A 17,367-nucleotide genomic window follows, 5' to 3' on the forward strand; every position below is an offset into this window, starting at 1 on the left:
CTTCCAAATGGCTTGCAGCAGTTGCGCATTCAAGTGTGCAGGAGGCAAAGCATTACACGTGGCAACGATCTCACGTGCCTCACATCAGGGATATTTACTTTTTCTTGGCTACATGGATATGAACTAGCAGCTGTAATACTGCAAGCGCCATTGCCATAGTTACTGTCCTACAACATCCTCTTCCTTCTCCTTCTAATACTCCAAAGCCAGTTCTGGTCTGGTGTGACACGTCAGTCGCTAATGATTTCAGTCTAAAAGCTGAATACTCTTGTTTAAGAGGGGGAGGGGAGACAGTCAAAACAGGTTAAACCCAACGAAGCAAACCAGGTGGTGGAAAACAAAGACTATTAGTGAGCGCATTTTTTGCCACACTGGAGATTTGTCCTGCTTGCTGACTGGCTTCCTTCACTGTTTGAACACTGCAAATTGTGCGAAACTACATTGCTTTTATCTTCATACTTAAAATCAGATCCCTTATCTAAAAAGAGTCTTAAAACCCAGATACATCCTTAACCTGACCCTGTTTTAAGGCCTAAACCTGCGTGGCCTTCTCCATTAATGTCTACACTCTTGCTTTTCTACACTCTTGCAAAATGCGTGATCCCAGCTGTCCTGGCTTGCCAAGCACTTGAGTACAAATGCAGAACTAGCATCTCTTTGGAGATCGCAAACTCTGGGACCGAAACGTGAGCAGTAGGGACTTACTTGCACTTTATTTTTCAGCAGATGGAATGTGTCTGGATACAGAGCTAGCATTTTTAAACTAAGAGCATAGAAAAGCTGTGTTTAGAAAAGCCATGAGGGAGTTAGTTAGGATAATGGTTGGTTCACTTTGTTCCCGACAATATGAGAACTTCCACAATTGCTCATTAAGGCAGGAGCTGATACTTTAACAAAAAGCAGACTTCCTCTGCTTCATCCCCAGCAAAGAGACGTGTGTGTTAAATAAAAGCATGAGAAAAAGACCAAAAGGGCACAAGAAGACATAAATAGTCATTAAACGGTGGCACAGTTTAAATGCAAGATGCTTGTTTCATCTTCTCTAGCTTTAAAAACAGTCACAGTAGGATCGTGGAAAATGGCTGGGTAATTGCCTGAAATCCAACAGAGGAGAAACCTTGGTTTTGTTTGCCGCACCAGGTGACGTCTGCCACTGCTCAAATTCTTGCTATGTGAAACATGAAATGCTTGCCAGGTCACAGACAGGGTGATGGGAAAACAAAATACTCCATCATGTGTGCATATGAAACTGAAACTGGGTTTTAACTATTAACCATTTTCAACCAGTCATTTGTGTTTTTAAGTACCAATGGATACAGAGGTATAGATATGACATTATGAAATTACTTTACAAACTACTCTCCCCAGTGGTTATTTCCTTAGGTGCTGAACTTTTGAGACTCTTGCCTCTTCAGCACCTTTGGAAATACCATGTTTTGATGCCTCAGACAGGCAGTGGAGTGCCTGATTTGGGGTATCCACCAGGAAAATTTTCACTGGAGCAATTTGAATTTGCCTCAGATCAGCTGGTACTTGTGAAAATCAAGGTCCTCTGTAAGCAAACAGTATTTCTCAAGATCATGGTCTCCTCACTCTTGGGTGACTGAAAGGTCAGCTTCAGGAGTAGCTTACACTACCCTCCTCGAGCCTAAGTGACAAAAGAAGGTGAGAGAATGAGAAAAACATCTTGTCAAACACAATGTAACGATAAAAAAGAGTTGAGAAAATGTGGCAGTGGGAAGTGCACGCGCACGCCATGTATTCCTTATGATACGTACTTTGTGCATACACACCACGTTCACTTCGTTTTTCCCAGACTGGATGTTGTGTGGGTAGAGAGGGATCACAGTAAAAATAGAAGACTCTTGCTTCCAGTAAACAGCACTGCCGTCTCTCTGTCTAGCCTTACAACACCACTGTCTGAAGAAAAAGAGTAACTGGGCCATGGGTTTAGATTAACCTGATTTTCAAAGAGTTTGCTTTACGCCGTTCTAAATTGAAATTGTTAAGTAGTTGCAGAAGGTCACTGAACATCAGATGCTAGTAAGAGGAACTGGCAGAGGGTGCCAGAAGACTTGACACCGTTACAGCCTGTGCTGTACAGTATTGGCTTGGCTTTAATTAGTCTTTAGAAAAGGCAGCAGTTTGTTGACAGCACCTTTATGAATTGGATCATAAAAACATTTTATTAATCCCAGCACAGGTCATAGTGACCAGGTATTAACTGAACTGCTGTACCGTAAAAAAAGGAAGGACAGCTGGTGATACCTGAAGATAAAATGGAAGCAGATTTCTTGACTCTTCCAAAGAGCAGCTTAGCTGTTCTTAAGGTAGGGCATTTTAAACCTAACTAATAGTGCTGCTGGTAGTGACTCTGGCCTGCTCATTCAATTTTGGACTTTGGTAGTGGGCAGCACCCTTCAGGAGAGAAAAAGTATCAGCAAAAGCAGAAGATACATCAGTATCTTGAAAATTCAAACTTGTATTTCCAGGACCTTGCTATTAAAAGGCAAACAAACGAGCTGGGAAATACCAGTGCTAAGGTTGACTTTGCAACCTTCGTTTGCCCCCGTATGCCCCAGCAGGCTCTATGACAGGATCATGAAATTGTGTTGTAGGGTCTGTAGTCCGCTGCAGAGCGTGAAAGGGCTTCAGCTTATTGCTGTTGAAAGTACAGCTATCCTCAGGCCATCTTCTTAGTTCCTAGCTGCAGCAGCATGGGAATCTGGAAGCAGAATCACGCAGAGGCTTTTCTAAGACATTTGGCATCCAAGTTGCTCACCAACACAGTCCCCATCCTCCTGGCAAAGGAAAAGGGACCCGCTGCTGTGGCACAGCCAGGGAGGAGGCAGGCAGCAAGGTCTGAAGAGACGTACCCCCTGGTGCAAGGTGCCCTACCAGGGTCCTGGCCATTTCTTGTATCTCTAACAGCTAGCTGATGGGCTCATTTTGAATCAATATGCACTTGGATTAATCAGTAATCAGAACCCCCCCACCCCCCCAGGATTTAGTGTTTTGGGTAATTTTTAAGATTATTTTCCTCTTATAGTTGGCAATTTTTAGACATCCCAGCTGGTGTGTCTGTGTGGCATCGCCACAGAGCCAGGTAGGAAAAGGAGGCCTGCCACGTTCACCGTTTCTAGCCATCGTCGGCACATATACACACATTGGATTTTTTTTTTCTTAATTCCCCTCTCACCTTGTACACTGCTGAAGCCAACGAGCAGAGAGCAGGTTTTTCTAAACACATACTTTCTTTTTTCATCTTTCAGTTACAGCTGATAAGCAATTGCATAAGCAATTTGCAGTGGACAGGCTGTTACTAAAAAGAACTGTGGAAAAGGCAAATGCTTTTCAGCCAATTCAACTGGGTGCTCATCTTTAGCATTAAGCTTGTGAAAGAGTTAAGACAATTTAAGGCCTCCAAGTGGCAGTTCTCCACTGGTTTAACTAGTTTTGACCAAGTTAAATGCCAATCTTTTTTTGGTGAAGGGGAAGCATCATCATTCCAGCGAATGTTTAGGACGCAGTATTTCAACAGTTGTCTGCCGAACTTTCCTTGTGTCTGGTCTCTAGCTTTGCTTTATCAAATCTTCTAACCTGGATGCTGCTCCAATGGCTTAATTTTTGGTTCCCTTATGTGTTGGAAGCTGCTGAATGGACGAATTTTTTAAGTTTATGCATATAATTTAAGTTTTACAGGTTGAGGGTCTGATCTAACCTAATTGTGAAAGATTCAACGGTCACATTAGTTTGGTTATGATATCCACAAGTAATTTACTCTCCATTATTAAATGCACTCTTATGATCAGGTTTTTACACTCACTTCATCTGATTGATCATTGCTTTCACGAATCTGGTGCTGGAATGTACAGAGTAACTTAATTTTTAAGCAGGCACTAATACAAAGGCTGCACCAAGCCTGGTGTTTAAGCTCCCCATCTGAAATCACCTTGGCAATTGTAATTTTTTCCTCTCTTGTGATGTTGCTATTTATCACATCTCCCTGGCGACTCAGTGTAATCAACACTATAGCTGAGTCAAACCTCATTTACACAGCCGTGCGAGGGGACACTAGAAGAGGACATCGGTGCTGGGGGAAGGCCACATTCTGGGCCAGGGGTTGGCAGGGGGCTGAGTTTCCTCAGGCACTGCGAGGCCCCGCGCCCAGGAGGCGCTGGCCCAGGGCCCAGCACCCGCTGCCACCGACAGAGCCGCGCCGCCGCTCCCACAAAATGGCGCCGCCCTGCCGGCGGCGAACAACCTCCCCGCCCCCCCGGCCAACTCTCGCGAGAATACGGCGGGCGGGGACACACCTCCCCGCCCCGCCCCCACCTCAACTCTCGCGAGATCTCCGCGCGCTGCCCATAAAGCCGTTGCTGAAGGCCGCGCCCCTCGCGGCGGTTGCGGCCCCGCCCCCGCCGCTGCCCCGGCCCCGCCCCCGCCCGCTTCCGGCGCCGCGGCTGAGGAGGGGAGGGCGGAGGGAGGAGCCGCCGCCCCCCCCCCCCCCCCCCCCCCCCCGGGCCAGCCCCGGGGATGGTGTTGACCGCGGGAGCCGGGCCCTGACGCCGCGCTCAGGTAAGTGCGGGCCGCCCCCCTTCCCCCCGGGCCGGGGCTAGTCCCCACAGCTCAGGCCCGACCCCTTCCCTCCCCCACCCGCTGCCCCCACGTCTCCCGGGGCGGCCCCGGCCCGCCAGGCCTCGGGTACCTCGCGTTGCTGGGGGAGGGGGGGACCCCCCTGGGCCCCCTCTGGGCCCCCCCTGGGCCCCCGGCCCCACAGAGTCGTGCGTGCCCCCACCGCAGGGGCCCAGGGATCATCCCCGCCCCCGCCGAGGGGCTTCCGGGTAGCGGCGGCGGCGGCGGCGGTGCAGGCAGCGGGCACCGGCGGGGCGGGGCAGGGCAGGGCGGCCCCCAGCTGCCGGCTCCGCTCCCAAAGGAGCTGGAGAAATCCCGGGGTTCTCTTGCCCTTCCCGGTATCTAAGCACGGCACCCCTCCGTCCACTGTCTCCCCGCTGTCGTGCAGCGGTAAAGCCTTACTTCCCCATGCGGTTAACAAGTTTTGGGTGCTTCCTCGCTGTGCTCCATTGATGAAATTTCGGGTACAGCTGGAGCGAATCGTCTGTTTTTTCCACGCTGGTCACACTTCTCTTTGGTTTCCTGATTTTCTAGGACAAGCAGTGAGGAAACAGATCTATAAAGGTATTTAGGCACTTAATTCCCATCGAAGTTGATTTCATTTGGACTTGGCATCTAAAAGGTTTTTTGGTTTCTTCTTTTTGGGGGGGGGGGGCGGTGCCTGCAGTTTACATTTTTTCTTGTCTGGTTTTTTTTTTGTTTGTTTGTTTTTCTTGTAGGACCCTGTGTCACTACTTCCCAGATTCCCCCCTCCTTTTTCTAATTTTTTTTTTTTTAAAAACAACTGTTATCTTTCTCTTCTCCAAGGAAAAAGGACTGTTTTGTTTGCTTATTCTTTCTCTGGGGTACTGGGAGGAAAAAACCTACTCTATGTTTCAGCTGAGCAAGTGGGATTTACATTTGCCCTGAATTTTACTTTTTTTTAAAATTTTTTTAATTATGCATCTTGAAGCTAACACACATACTTACCAACTTCAGAGAACTTGACCTTCTTGTACATCTTACCAGAGTTTCATAGTGTTAGGTACTACTGTGAAATATGTTTTCCTTTTTTTTTAAATGTTGTTACTCGCTTATCTATTATGTTCTTCTCAATGTCCAACTGTCATGTCCGTTGTTTCATTTCTTCTTCTTGCCCCTTCATTGGTATTTTGGTGTTGGCTTGATGTTTGGTATAAATCTGTTGGCTCTCTTACAACCTTGGGAAATCAACAGGGCTGTCTTTTACAGATGTAGTGAGGAGATTGGCAGGCCAGAGGCTTTATCTCCTGTTTTCTCTGGGGCAAGGACAAATGAAATGAACAAGCAAAATAACTGCTGTTGCAATGGACCTGTTAAACTTGAGGGCTTGCTTACAAGAAGGAAAGAAACATAGAGACACATAGAGCTGAAGCTGACAAAGATAAATTTTGTATTGTGTCTTGTCATTTTATAGTGTGATAGTCTTCATCTCAGTGGTTTACTGGTGTTATTTGCCTTATGAATATCTCAGCTGATTCTCCATTTTATACTGAGAGCTGATGTTACCTGAGCATCTGTTTCATGTCTTGGTAACTGTTGCATCATATCTGTCTGGGCTTCTATGCAAACTAGTTCATGTAAAGACTATATGCTGACTTTTTTTTCCCCTTTATTTTCTTGAATTAACTCATGTGACTAAAGGATAAACATTTCTCCTACCATTTTAGTGGTGGTGGGGCCTAAAGGATATGGATCTTGTCAGCATTATGTTGGTTTTGGCCTAACTGTTAAGAAGAATGGGTTGCCTTCAACTAGGAATAATGTCAAAATGTATTAAGCCATGACAGACTGAATGTTTTGGTTTTATGACTTTGGCATTCTCTCCACCTTTTATTGTAATTCATTTATCAGCGCAGTTATCTTCTATAGTGGAGGACTGACACAGCAAAAAATCTCTTCATTTCAGTTATCAAATCTCCCTATGTAACTTTCTCCACTGTTGCTTTGCACTGTGAAGAGTTACTGTTGTGCAGCTGCATAGATAATTGCACTATTTGCAGTTTAAATCCATTTCCTTTCCTGTGTCCTGGTAGCTGACTAAAACCTCACTTCCTAGTGTTAGAGAATTGTTCCAGTAACTCAACCACTCCCCTCCCCCCTCTCTCTCTTTTTAATTTTTTTTTCTTTTTGGCCAGCCAAAAAGTACCTCTGAATATTGTCACGTGGATATACTGTGGTAGCTGGTGCAGTGAAATTGTATTGTAAACAATGATGAAAGTCTGACCTTTCTCCAGCAAAATTGAACTTCCTCTTGGCCTAACGTACTGTAACTCTCTCAGCATTCACATCTGAAACAAACTCTCATTCTTCAAGTACTCTAGGCCATCCTCATCTTTAATCGCAGTCAAGTTAACTGTAGATATTGTTGTCTTCGTTTGACTGCTAAGAATATGATGATAGTTGTTGAATAAGGAACTAACTGTAACTTGTTTTTGTATTCTCCCCCTCAATGCTTCAATGCTTCAGTTTTGGCAATTGACTTTGTTCTAATATTTGTGTTCTAGATTGAAGACAGCAGTAATGCTAACTCTGGCAAGCAAGTTGAAGCGGGACGATGGTGTCAGAGGACCCCGTGCATCCAATCCAGCTTCTGATTCAACTCGGAGGGTGTCTGTTCGAGACAAATTACTTGTTAAAGGTGAAAGGAACTTATATTTAAATATTTGGGGATTTACAGTTTGCAGGTGTGTTGCCAGTAAGCAATACTAAATTGCATATAAAATGATTTCCAGAAGTATTTTTAAAATTGCTTGTGACTTACCTCAGGATTTATACTGTACGGTATATATTGGCATACATCACATCTCCAACAGCTCTTTGCCTGTAGAACACTTGTTTTCGTTGAATAATGCAAAACGTAAAAAGCCTCCTTCTTACTCTGCTGAAAAATTAATCCATTATTGGGAATTGTGTCATCAATTAAAAAATTTGTCACATAAGTGTCACTAAATATATAGGAGGAGAATATCAGATTTGACTTGATAGGATGGTATTTTTTGAGCAAACATCTAACTGCCTGTGACAGGAAAGAAAGTCCTAAAAGTAATGTCAGTGTTCCGGTGGTCTTTAATGGTATAGATCAGAGGCAATAAACTTTAAAAAGCTTAAAAAAAACAATGCAAAGAAGTATTTTTCGTTGGCCTGGAGTTACTGGAAGTTGAGTATGAAGTAGTGAATAAAAACCCAATACGTATTTTTGTAGTATGATATGTTCTGTTCTAGGAAGGCTGCTATAGGTTGTTACTAGCTGGCTCGCCATTGGTGGGGAAAAAAAACCCCCAAAGTTTTACTTTGTGGCAGTTCTGGGTAAATAAGGTAGTTTGTGAGAAATAATTAAACTATGTTATAGTAAAATCAGGGACAGCTCTTTCTTGCTCTTCATTTTTTCTGTAGCATAGATAATCTGATATTTAAAAATCCGTAGGTATTGACACTTTGCAGTTATTGTGGGCTTAAACTCAGGTTTACTCCCTCTGGTAATAGTTGAGTGTTTTAATGCTGGAGCTGTGCAGCTTGATCTAGTGGTAAGGAATATGTTGTTTAGATTGATGTTTCTGATCAATAGCAAATATACTACTGTTGATGTGTAAGCTGTCACTATTAGGATTCAAGCCAGTCAAAGGAAACTTACATTTCCTGCTCTTATTTCAGAATGATTTGGGACTGAAACTGGTATATTTGCCTGAATGATACTGCTGAACTCTACATGTGGCTTTTTTTGAATTAGGGTAGATTCTGCCATATAACTGTATACGGAGCAGGTTTCACTGCAAATGGTGCTGCCTCTGTGCACTGGGAAATGCCTCAACTAGACTGAAGGAATGTTATATTCACAGTTTTCTCTTTGCATTGTTCTAAGGACAGGGACTTTTAATACACTTCAAACCCTGATGTGATAACTCTTCACAAAGAGCTTGCTTTAGACTTCCAGTTTGGAAATCCTCAGTTAACTCCAGTTCTGAGGGGGAAAGATATCAGGCAGAAGGAATAAGCTCTTTAACCAGGCTAAGCTACAAAGCCAAATTGCTAAATATATTTAATCTGAGATTTTCACTAACCTACAGGTGTAGACTTGAGGGGAAAATAGCAGTGTAATATAAATACCCTTCAACTACAATGCCTGGTATAGTGTGAAGTGCCAAAGAAATTTTCCTGTACCCTTAGAGCAGTCATGCTTTTCTCTTTTATGACTAAAACCTTACCTAAGTCTGCAGGGGAAGAAAAGGATGTAAGCTATAGAAAATTGGTATTGACCAATTGTAATTGTTATGGCTACCATTAGCAAACCAGTGTAGACTAAGTATTGAACGAGTTGAGTCCCAAACTGACAAATGTTAAAAGCAGGTTGCTGCCGGCATCCTCCTGACAAGTGTGAGTGCTAGATCGTGGTCTGATTGTGCATGAAAGTTGTATCACGTGGCTCTCCCCAAAGAGTTGTAGGAGCAGCTGTCAGTCTGGTTAGAATGGTTTCTGGACCAAAATGGAAACTGACAGTCAAGTAGATCACAGTATAACTACACTGAAAGTGAGAGGAAAATCAAGTAGCTAGTGTGAGAGAGACTTGTTGGGCATATTCTCCTTTAAGCTACTCTTTCAGCTAATTGCAGACCATTCAGTTGCAAAAGTTTCTAGAACGTGCTCCAAATCTTTAAGATAGATCAGCTGCAGCAGGATCTGTAATTCTGACAGCCTGAGTGAAGGTGGACTTCTGAGGTTGATAGTGTTTTTAGGTCACATATAGATCTGCAGGAATTAGTTTGAGTGAAGAGCTGCCTGCTAAAGGTGTGTGTACAGCAAGGATGCCTTTTACTGCTTGATTGTATGAAACTGTAATAGGCTGTTGTATTAAATGTGAAACAAAGTTGGTGGGAGCCTGTATGTATAGCTTTAAGTAGAAGTTGTTACTGATGTTTGTTTAGGCTGGAGTTATCAAACAAACAGATGACAGTTGCAGAATGGGTGGAAGGCTTGATCAGGTCAATCTCCTGGCAGCTGTGAATTGAAAATTAATCTGTTCTACAAAAAAAGAAAAGAAATGCTGGCCATCAGTAAGGAAGGAGGAGGAGATGAGGAAAGGCCTGCCATGTTCTGTCCTTGTTTGCCCCAGCAGCTGTGCGGAGGTTAGTGCTGGTTCAGTTGTACCTCTTAATGCTGTTAGTACTGGTGGTTTTATTCTGCTGTGTAAAGCCTCTGAGTTGTACATGACCACAGTCTCTGGTTCTTTCATTAGAAAGCTCAGTGATAGCTATGCTCTTTCTGTAGCACATATGGATCCTTTTTGGCCTCAAATAAGTCTATAGCTTTTGAGTCAATAGAGAACAGCAGGCAACTGGTCTGTGCAGCGTCCTCTGCAGCAGCTTATACACATGGTGGGCTGTCCTGGAAGGTTAGCTGAGGGTGATTTTTGGCACAGTACCCTAAATTGCGCCTGTCCCTGGGAGCTGGTGATAGTGTGTGAGCCAAGGTCAGATAGCTGTTCACCTGCTCGAGTGATGGTGATGTGCTGGAAAGATATTCTCCTATTCCTGATCCACATTAAATTGGTGATAGTCTAATAAATTCTGCAGACAGATGTCTGCCAGTTTTACTAGAGGTATCACCCAGACACAGACAGTGTCTGGTTTTTATCTGGAAGTAAATTAAAGACAGCCTTGTTTGTGTTGATAGAGAGTCCGGTCCAGGGAGGCATTATAGGATCTCTTTGAAGAATGTGTTGTCACACTGATAACCCTGCAGTCCTCAAACGTATTGTGTACACTGACTGATAAATAGATAAATGACACTTTGATTATGAGATAGATGGCTGTGACCCCAGCCACTGACAAATGTAGGCAATGCTTACAAACTTAAAAATTTGGCATAGACCAAGTATGTATGTCTGCTAACTGATACTGCTTTAAAGTAGGAAAAATAAGAGCTAATTTAGGTATGATGTTAGCTATTTGCACGATGTGGATGAGAAGAAAATTCAGTTGGCATTTGAAATCCTTTTACTAAAACTGGAGTTATATGAGCTGTCAGCTGAGTGTTGTCAGGTGCTGTCCTTGGCTTTAGTGATGGGTGCAAGTTAAACAGGCTTTTTTCCCACTTCTATGGAAAAAGTTTCTCTTAAAATACTGGTGCCCTTTGTTAGTTTTTCTAAGCTATTCCTTTGCCTACATGTCCAGTATTGTTATATATTCAAATATCAGTCATGGCTCAGGGCACTGTTTCGTTATTTCATGGCCATACCACAAAAGGAAAAACATCTACCCTGAAGTTTTATGTAGGGAAGTAATTCTGAGACAGCTGGATATTCTCTTACAGCTGGTTTTCCTCTGGAGAGTTAAGGTCATGCCTGCTAAACAGGATTTGGTAGCAGCCTGTGCCCTGCTGATTATCTCAGCAACTAGTGGAGCATGTTCGGGAGGTTAGCAGGGCACATACGTCTGCGATGAGGAGCACAGTGGTGGTTCTGATCTGAAACCCTGGGAAATCACAGGAAAACATCCACTGCTTCGGAATCACTGAGGACAAGAAGTGTCTGAGGGTGTGGGAGGGCGAGGACTAGTAATGCAGGCTGACAATTCTTGGAAAGAGGCTTTCTGGCCAAGGAGGAGTAGACTGGAGAGAGACCAAGCAGTAACTAACATGTTTCAAGACAAATCAAAGGGAGGAAATGTGAACAGCTGGAGAAGGTAGAAAGCAAATACTGACGTGGGGAGGAGGAGCAGACAGAAATGGTGCTTGAAGGGGCTTTGCTGCCTCTCTGGCCAGGAGAGAGTATCTAATAAAGCACAACTTTGTTAAAAAGTTCAGTGCGATTCATTGTTGCGTCTCTTATTTTCACTGAATTTTCAATATAGGCTCAGTTGGAGAGTAAGGCCCTAATTCTGTAGACCTAGTACTCAAGTTAAAATAGAGCAAGCAGTACACTTACTTTAAGTTAGCAGCTTTTAATTTGTTCTGTGCTGCAGAGGCACTTTTTGATGTTGAATTCATCTCTAAGGGGGAACTTCATTAAGTTAGGAATAGGGGCTGCATGACTGCTGCTGCAGGATGCTCTGAGTCATGCAGTGCTGAACTTGAAAGGCAGATCCTTTCTGAAAATTTGAAAGGCGCTAAGGACAAGTCAAAGTACTGTTAAGTTTAATATTGTATAATGAATCTGACTACTAAACTGAATTAAAGATAAAGAACCTGTGAGGATGTCAGTAGTAGCAGCAATGTATATGCTTATTGATCACAAAGGTTATCCCTTGAAATGCTTTTTTAGTTTGATTGTGATAGCTTGAAATAACTTACTGTCTAAGAAAATGAGTTAACACGGTTTATTCCTCAGTTGTCTTCAACATTTGTGGGTTTTACAACCAGATTTATGTAATCGGAAAATGTTTCAGGTGTGCATTTGTAGAAGGAAGTGGGAAACTGACTGTAAAAAGGAGGTAAATGTGCATTTTAAGTAAAAATGAGGAGAATCCATGTATTTACTTTCTTCAAATCTTCAAGTATGGTAATATATCTCCTCACAATAGCAGGTGAAGAAAATTGAGAGGGGAAAAAATACTTTTTTTTGAGAATTAATAAAAACCTTCCTTCATTAACACTTGACTTTACTTGAGGCATTGTTTTGAAAATGCTGCATTAACTTATGTACATTGTGCAACTTAAATCACAAAAGCATTTCCTTTTCAGTGATGCTTCTTAGCCCCAACTGCCTCCCAGATGAAGTCCTTTATTTTGGAAGAAGAGGGTGGAAAGCTGCTTGATGAATGTGTGATTTATATTATTTATTTATATTATTGATTTATATTTATATTTATTAAAGGGGAAACAAGTAGTTTACACTAAAATGCTTGCAGCCTAACTGTGATACTGTAAAGCCAAAACGATACAATAAGAATTTAAGCTAATTTGAAAAATTATTACTGAGACTTTTTCTAGGATTTCACTGACAAAGGGAGGCCTGGTTCAATACATCGCTTCACTTCTTATGCCTCTGATTTTCAGCATACCTGAAGTATGAATTGATACATTGCAGTGTTAGAGATTTCCAAGCACAGTGGCTTTTTCTAGTTTTTGATGTCAGGATAATAAGTTTTGTAATAGTGTATAGAAGCTGAAGCATGTGATTTGATAGTATCTTGTTTAAAATAAACATTTGGAAGTGGAAGGAAAATACACATCTCTCAATTTATTGAAAAACTGGCAATAGTAGGCAGCTTGTTTGACTTCTAATACCAGTATGTATGGTTGTACAGTTCGGAGGAGCTAAGTAGGGAGAGCTATAAAGATAGATGGATAGAGTTAGGAGGCAAACAGCATTATACTGCTAAAATTAATACTTTAAAAATGGAGTTTCTGTTAAGAGTGTCAAGGTATTTATCTTAATATCTAGCAGTCTTAAAGGTGCACATTAAATGGGGGACCTAAACAGGAGAGGGAGGCTTTTTGAACAAAACCAGAGAGAAGTAAGTATTGCTGCAGATGAGCATTTGAGGAAATAATGCTTTCATTTTGTGTACTTAAAAACAAACTCCTGTGGGAAGCATATGCCCTGACTCTTTGTGGCAAGACTAATAAACAAAGCACTTCTATATTCTGACTTGTTGAGGTGAGGTGGGGGAAAGGGAGGAAGCAGAACAACGTGATTATAGTCTGTGCGTTACTGAATATAACATTCACGTGGGTCTCTCATAAACCATATGCCTGTACACGTCAGGAGTGTGTGTTCCTATTTCTGTCCTGAGAATTGTCATGGGTAGGGAGAGTTATTGTTTGTGAAATCATTTATAAATAGCTCTGGTTGCTTGTGTTAGGCTTAGCTTGCTTTCCCCTGTTTCATAAAGTTCCTAAGCTGCTTCGGAGACATAATCAGTTTGCATTCAACTCTTCCAAAGTCTGTGGTAGGTTTAGGTTTAACCCTTGCCTTTTTACTCTTTTTGTGGTTTAAAATAGCATTTGGAACTATTTAAGCAAGTGCATACTGGGTCAAGAGCCAGGACTCCGCAAATACACCTGCCACTTGGGTATGTTGCTGCACCCAATTGCAGAAGGTTTCAGGAACACTAGACTGGCTGGTCAGGAGCTAGTCTGAATCTGGACTGACTGCACCCGAGTTGTTGTTCGCCCCTCCGCAGAAGCCCTAGCATGTGTCTGCACTTGACAGCCTTTCAGACCTACCCAGGGTAGCTTATCAGAGTGGGTGCAGGGCCTTGCAGTGCTCCTGGGTTTGCCACTTGGCAGTAAGCCCTCTTGAACGCGAGAAGAATTCAGATGCTCTGCAGTGTTTCTGCACCTCTGCTAAGCCAGCGCTGAGTGGGCACTGACGAGCACCGTTTTCCCATGGAAGTTCTGGAGTGCTTTTGGACGGTATTTCCTGAGACTTGGGTTATCTGGTCATTTGTCTTGGCATTTTAAGGAACAGTGAGGTTACTGGCTGTGAATTGAGATGCAGTTACTGATTATCCACAAAACATTATGAAAAGCAGTCAGACTGGATTTTCTTTACTGTTCAGCTGTAGTTGTTTTTTTTTGAAAGAGGTGGTCAGAAAGATTGTGAGATCAAGTTTGTTCTTTAATGCAGTGAGGCTTTTAGAGTTCTTGGAAGTTCAGTGCATTGGAGGTCTAATTGTTGCTTCTACCTTTTGCTTATTTACAAATCTGTTAAACCATGCCAATAAGTTGCAGACTGCATGTCCTGGTTTTCACTGGGATAGAGTTAATTTTCTTTCTAGTAGCTGGTGTAGTGTTATGTTTTGGATTCAGAATGAGAAGAATGTTGATAACACACTGATGTTTTCAGTTGTTGCTAAGTAGTGTTTATACTAAGTCAAGGATTTTTCAGCTTCTCATGCCCAGCCAGCAAGAAGGCTGGAGAGGCACAAGCAGCTGGGAGGGGACACAGCCAGGACAGCTGACCCAAACTGGCCAACAGGGTATTCCATACCATGTGACATCGTGGCCAGTATATAAACTGGGGGGATTTTCTCCCCCATTCCACTGGGTGGGGGGGGAAGTTAGTGAGCAGCTGTGTGGTGCTTAGTTGCTGGCTGGGTTAAACCATGACACTGCACAAGGGGCATTTTCTTACAGAGAATATTCTTGTCAGCAGTATTGCTTTATGTAGAAAATGCATAACTTTTAAAACATCAGAATCTTAATGGAGCTTAAATGATGTGGTCAAAATGTTTGCTTTCTGAGCAGCAAAATACAAAAATGATTTCAATGTCAAGACTGTCACTACCAAAGAGGCATAGAATTTGGAAAACTCACAAACACTGCAGCTTTGGCCTATTAAATATGCTAGTTATTGTAAATCACCAATGTTTGTATGGCATAGTTAATAGTAATGTCTGCTTCCTTATTTGATGTTACTTTAAAAGTTTAGATTATTGAACCAGGTCTTTACCTCCTTTTTTTATCTTTATGAAGTAGTTTCATTCTTAGTTCCAGTGGTTTGTTGCAGAGCTGATTAGAAACCTTGATTTTTGGGGAACTTGCCTTTGTTCACAAAGCTTTCGTGCATATGAGTTACCATAGCCTTCCCATGTGTTTGCATGCCTTCAAACAAAGAGCATGCCGTACTCATGGGTGTGAGCACCTTCTTTTTCATGTTTTCAGAAGAAAACATGCTCATTATTGTGCCAAGACAAAGGGAAACACAGAAGTGTGAATGCATTACAGAAAATTTTTCACACTTCAAAGGAACTATGGTGATCAGTAAACTCTCTACTGAACCTTGCAGGAGGCAGAAGTGAGGCCCCAGCCAGCTCCGCAGAGCTGGTGCAGCCTGGCCATTGCTGGGTTTGAACATGCTCTGTCCTTTGGCATCTCCCTTTTCCCTGCTGACCTTTTCTCAGACTTGATGCAAAGAGTGGGCAGGATTCATTAAGCAGAGCAACGCACAAGCACAGAAAGCAATAAGGAAAGCAGTTGACAAAATAAGAGCTAGATCCTAAACTCTACCCTCTAGTGAAGATTGATAGTGCCTCCCACTGTGAAAGGCTGGTGAGTTTAAAGAGAAAGGTGTGGGGGAATACTCTTATGATGCGTTTGTATAGCTGCAGCCTTCACTAGTTGGTTATGTCTCGTCTTTTTTTTTTTTTTTAACCAGAAAGGGAAAGTAAAAGTCCTTGATTATAGCTGAAATTACATTTTTGGTATATTATAAATACAGTACTCTTTGAAAACTTTTAGCAAAAGTATGCCCCCAGTGTTGGGTGTCTTTCAGTGCACAACTTTGGTTAAATCAGTTGTGGCTGCTTGAGTGCTGTAGAGTGTGGGATTTTAAAGAGTGCAATTGTGAACATTTTAGGTAAGCGTGAAACACAGTGCTTCTGTTTTGGTGGGGTTTTCTCTCTTGGTATAGTAGGCTGCAGATAAAGGGATACCAGGGCTGTGCCAAGCAAGTGGGAGGTGGGAGTCAAATAAGCATCATGCTCACTGCAGAGACCAGCCAGGTTTGGTAAGTCTGGATGCAAGAAAAATTCTGGGGAATTAGCGAGCTCCTAATTGTGATGAGATCAGTTTGGATTCAGTGCCAAGCAACCACTCCCCGTATCTTGAACTAAATTACAGTTTTCTTTAGAAGTATGTTTTTGAGAGTTGGTGTTGAAATCTCTTACATGTTGTTAGCCTAAATAAATGGGCTGTGTCTGTGCAGACCAGAAAGTGAAGTTAGAAATCAAGTGGAAAAAAAGACTACAGGAAACGCAAAAATGTGTTTGATTAGGTCTCCTAGAACTTCAGAAATAAAAGGGGATCTTGATGCATCTCATTCATACTTACGTGAAATACAGATAGTTGAAATTAAGAGTTAATAAAATACACAAAAGAGGGAGAAAGCAGGGGATCTTCCAGAGAAGGTCGCATGGCGGAGAAAGGGCTTAGGAATAAACTTCCCTTCCTAGGAGCTATGCAACTGAGTTGGGTTACTTCCTTTCTTTTAAGAATAACTTCTAAGTTTTGTGGATGGGAAATATAATAAATAAAAAGAAATTTTAATTGAACAGGAGTGCATATCTATAGCAAACTGTGCTCCCAGGGGAAGTATCCAACAGACACAGGAGCAAAAAATTCTTAACACTCCTGAGTTTGTTCAACAGTGCAGAGGTTTGGGAGGACTTGTGCAATGGATGCAGTTTTATCACCAACCAATATGCGTTGCTGTGCCAGGTGGTTGAAGTGAAGGTTTGTCTTTCTCTGTTCTTTTGATGCTCTTAGTGCTGGTTTCTGCAGGCAGGACTGCATCTAGTATGACAGTGCCCTTGAATTAGGGTTTCAGTAGCTGTTTTCAAGTGTGCAGTACATGGTATCATGCTTGGAGGCTTCCCTACAAAAGCAGTGTGTAACCTGAGGCAGTCTGTAGCTGATGGTGGGAGAGCATTAGCAGTTAGATACTGGGGAGTTGTGATGCTTATGCAGGCTCTGAACCTCCTGTGCTTATTTTCATCATTGGACTGGCACCTGGATTCTTGAGGTTTTTCTGTTCTTGTGTTTTGCAGGCTGTGGAGTTCTGGCCTTCTGTATTTTAGTGCCTTATGTAGACAAGTTTGGAGATTTGGATAATGCCAGTGTTCTATGTATTAGAAGCCCAGGCGCTTCAGTCTTGGCAGAGCTGAACCTTCTCATCACACAGTAGGATATGTTTGCATTGTTTGTAGGGCAGATGAGCATTTTTAGTAATGAATTGCATGGCTTAAAGAGACATTTCAAGGTAAACCTCCAGTG

At 42.6% G+C, this 17,367-nt stretch overlaps 1 protein-coding gene and 1 long non-coding RNA gene across 7 annotated transcripts in view; one reads left to right on the forward strand and one right to left on the reverse strand.

Moving 5' to 3' along the window:
• Nucleotides 1–694: 694 nt before the first annotated feature.
• LOC138684993 (uncharacterized) lies at nt 695–2,715 on the reverse strand. The gene is made up of 2 exons (XR_011324213.1): nt 1,779–2,715; nt 695–1,648 (listed from the first exon to the last, which is right to left on the reverse strand). It is a non-coding gene; the product is annotated as an uncharacterized lncRNA (long non-coding RNA).
• Nucleotides 2,716–4,417: 1,702 nt separating this feature from the next.
• Nucleotides 4,418–17,367, forward strand: part of UBE2F (ubiquitin conjugating enzyme E2 F (putative)) — an 86,272-nt gene continuing 73,322 nt past the window's right edge. For 4 of the 6 annotated variants that reach the window (XM_069782100.1, XM_069782102.1, XM_069782103.1 and 1 more), the window contains exons 1-2: nt 4,418–4,578; nt 7,161–7,294. In XM_069782100.1, coding sequence (XP_069638201.1) covers nt 7,177–7,294 — 118 coding nt within the window. In that variant the 5' untranslated portion in view covers nt 4,418–4,578; nt 7,161–7,176. Of the gene's footprint in view, nt 4,579–5,169; nt 5,200–7,160; nt 7,295–17,367 lie in introns of all 6 variants that reach the window. The other 2 variants (XM_069782101.1, XM_069782105.1) reach the window with 2 other exon arrangements.

The sequence above is a fragment of the Haliaeetus albicilla genome, chromosome 4 (assembly GCF_947461875.1).
Source record: "Haliaeetus albicilla chromosome 4, bHalAlb1.1, whole genome shotgun sequence".
NCBI classification, from domain to species: Eukaryota; Metazoa; Chordata; class Aves; order Accipitriformes; family Accipitridae; genus Haliaeetus; species Haliaeetus albicilla.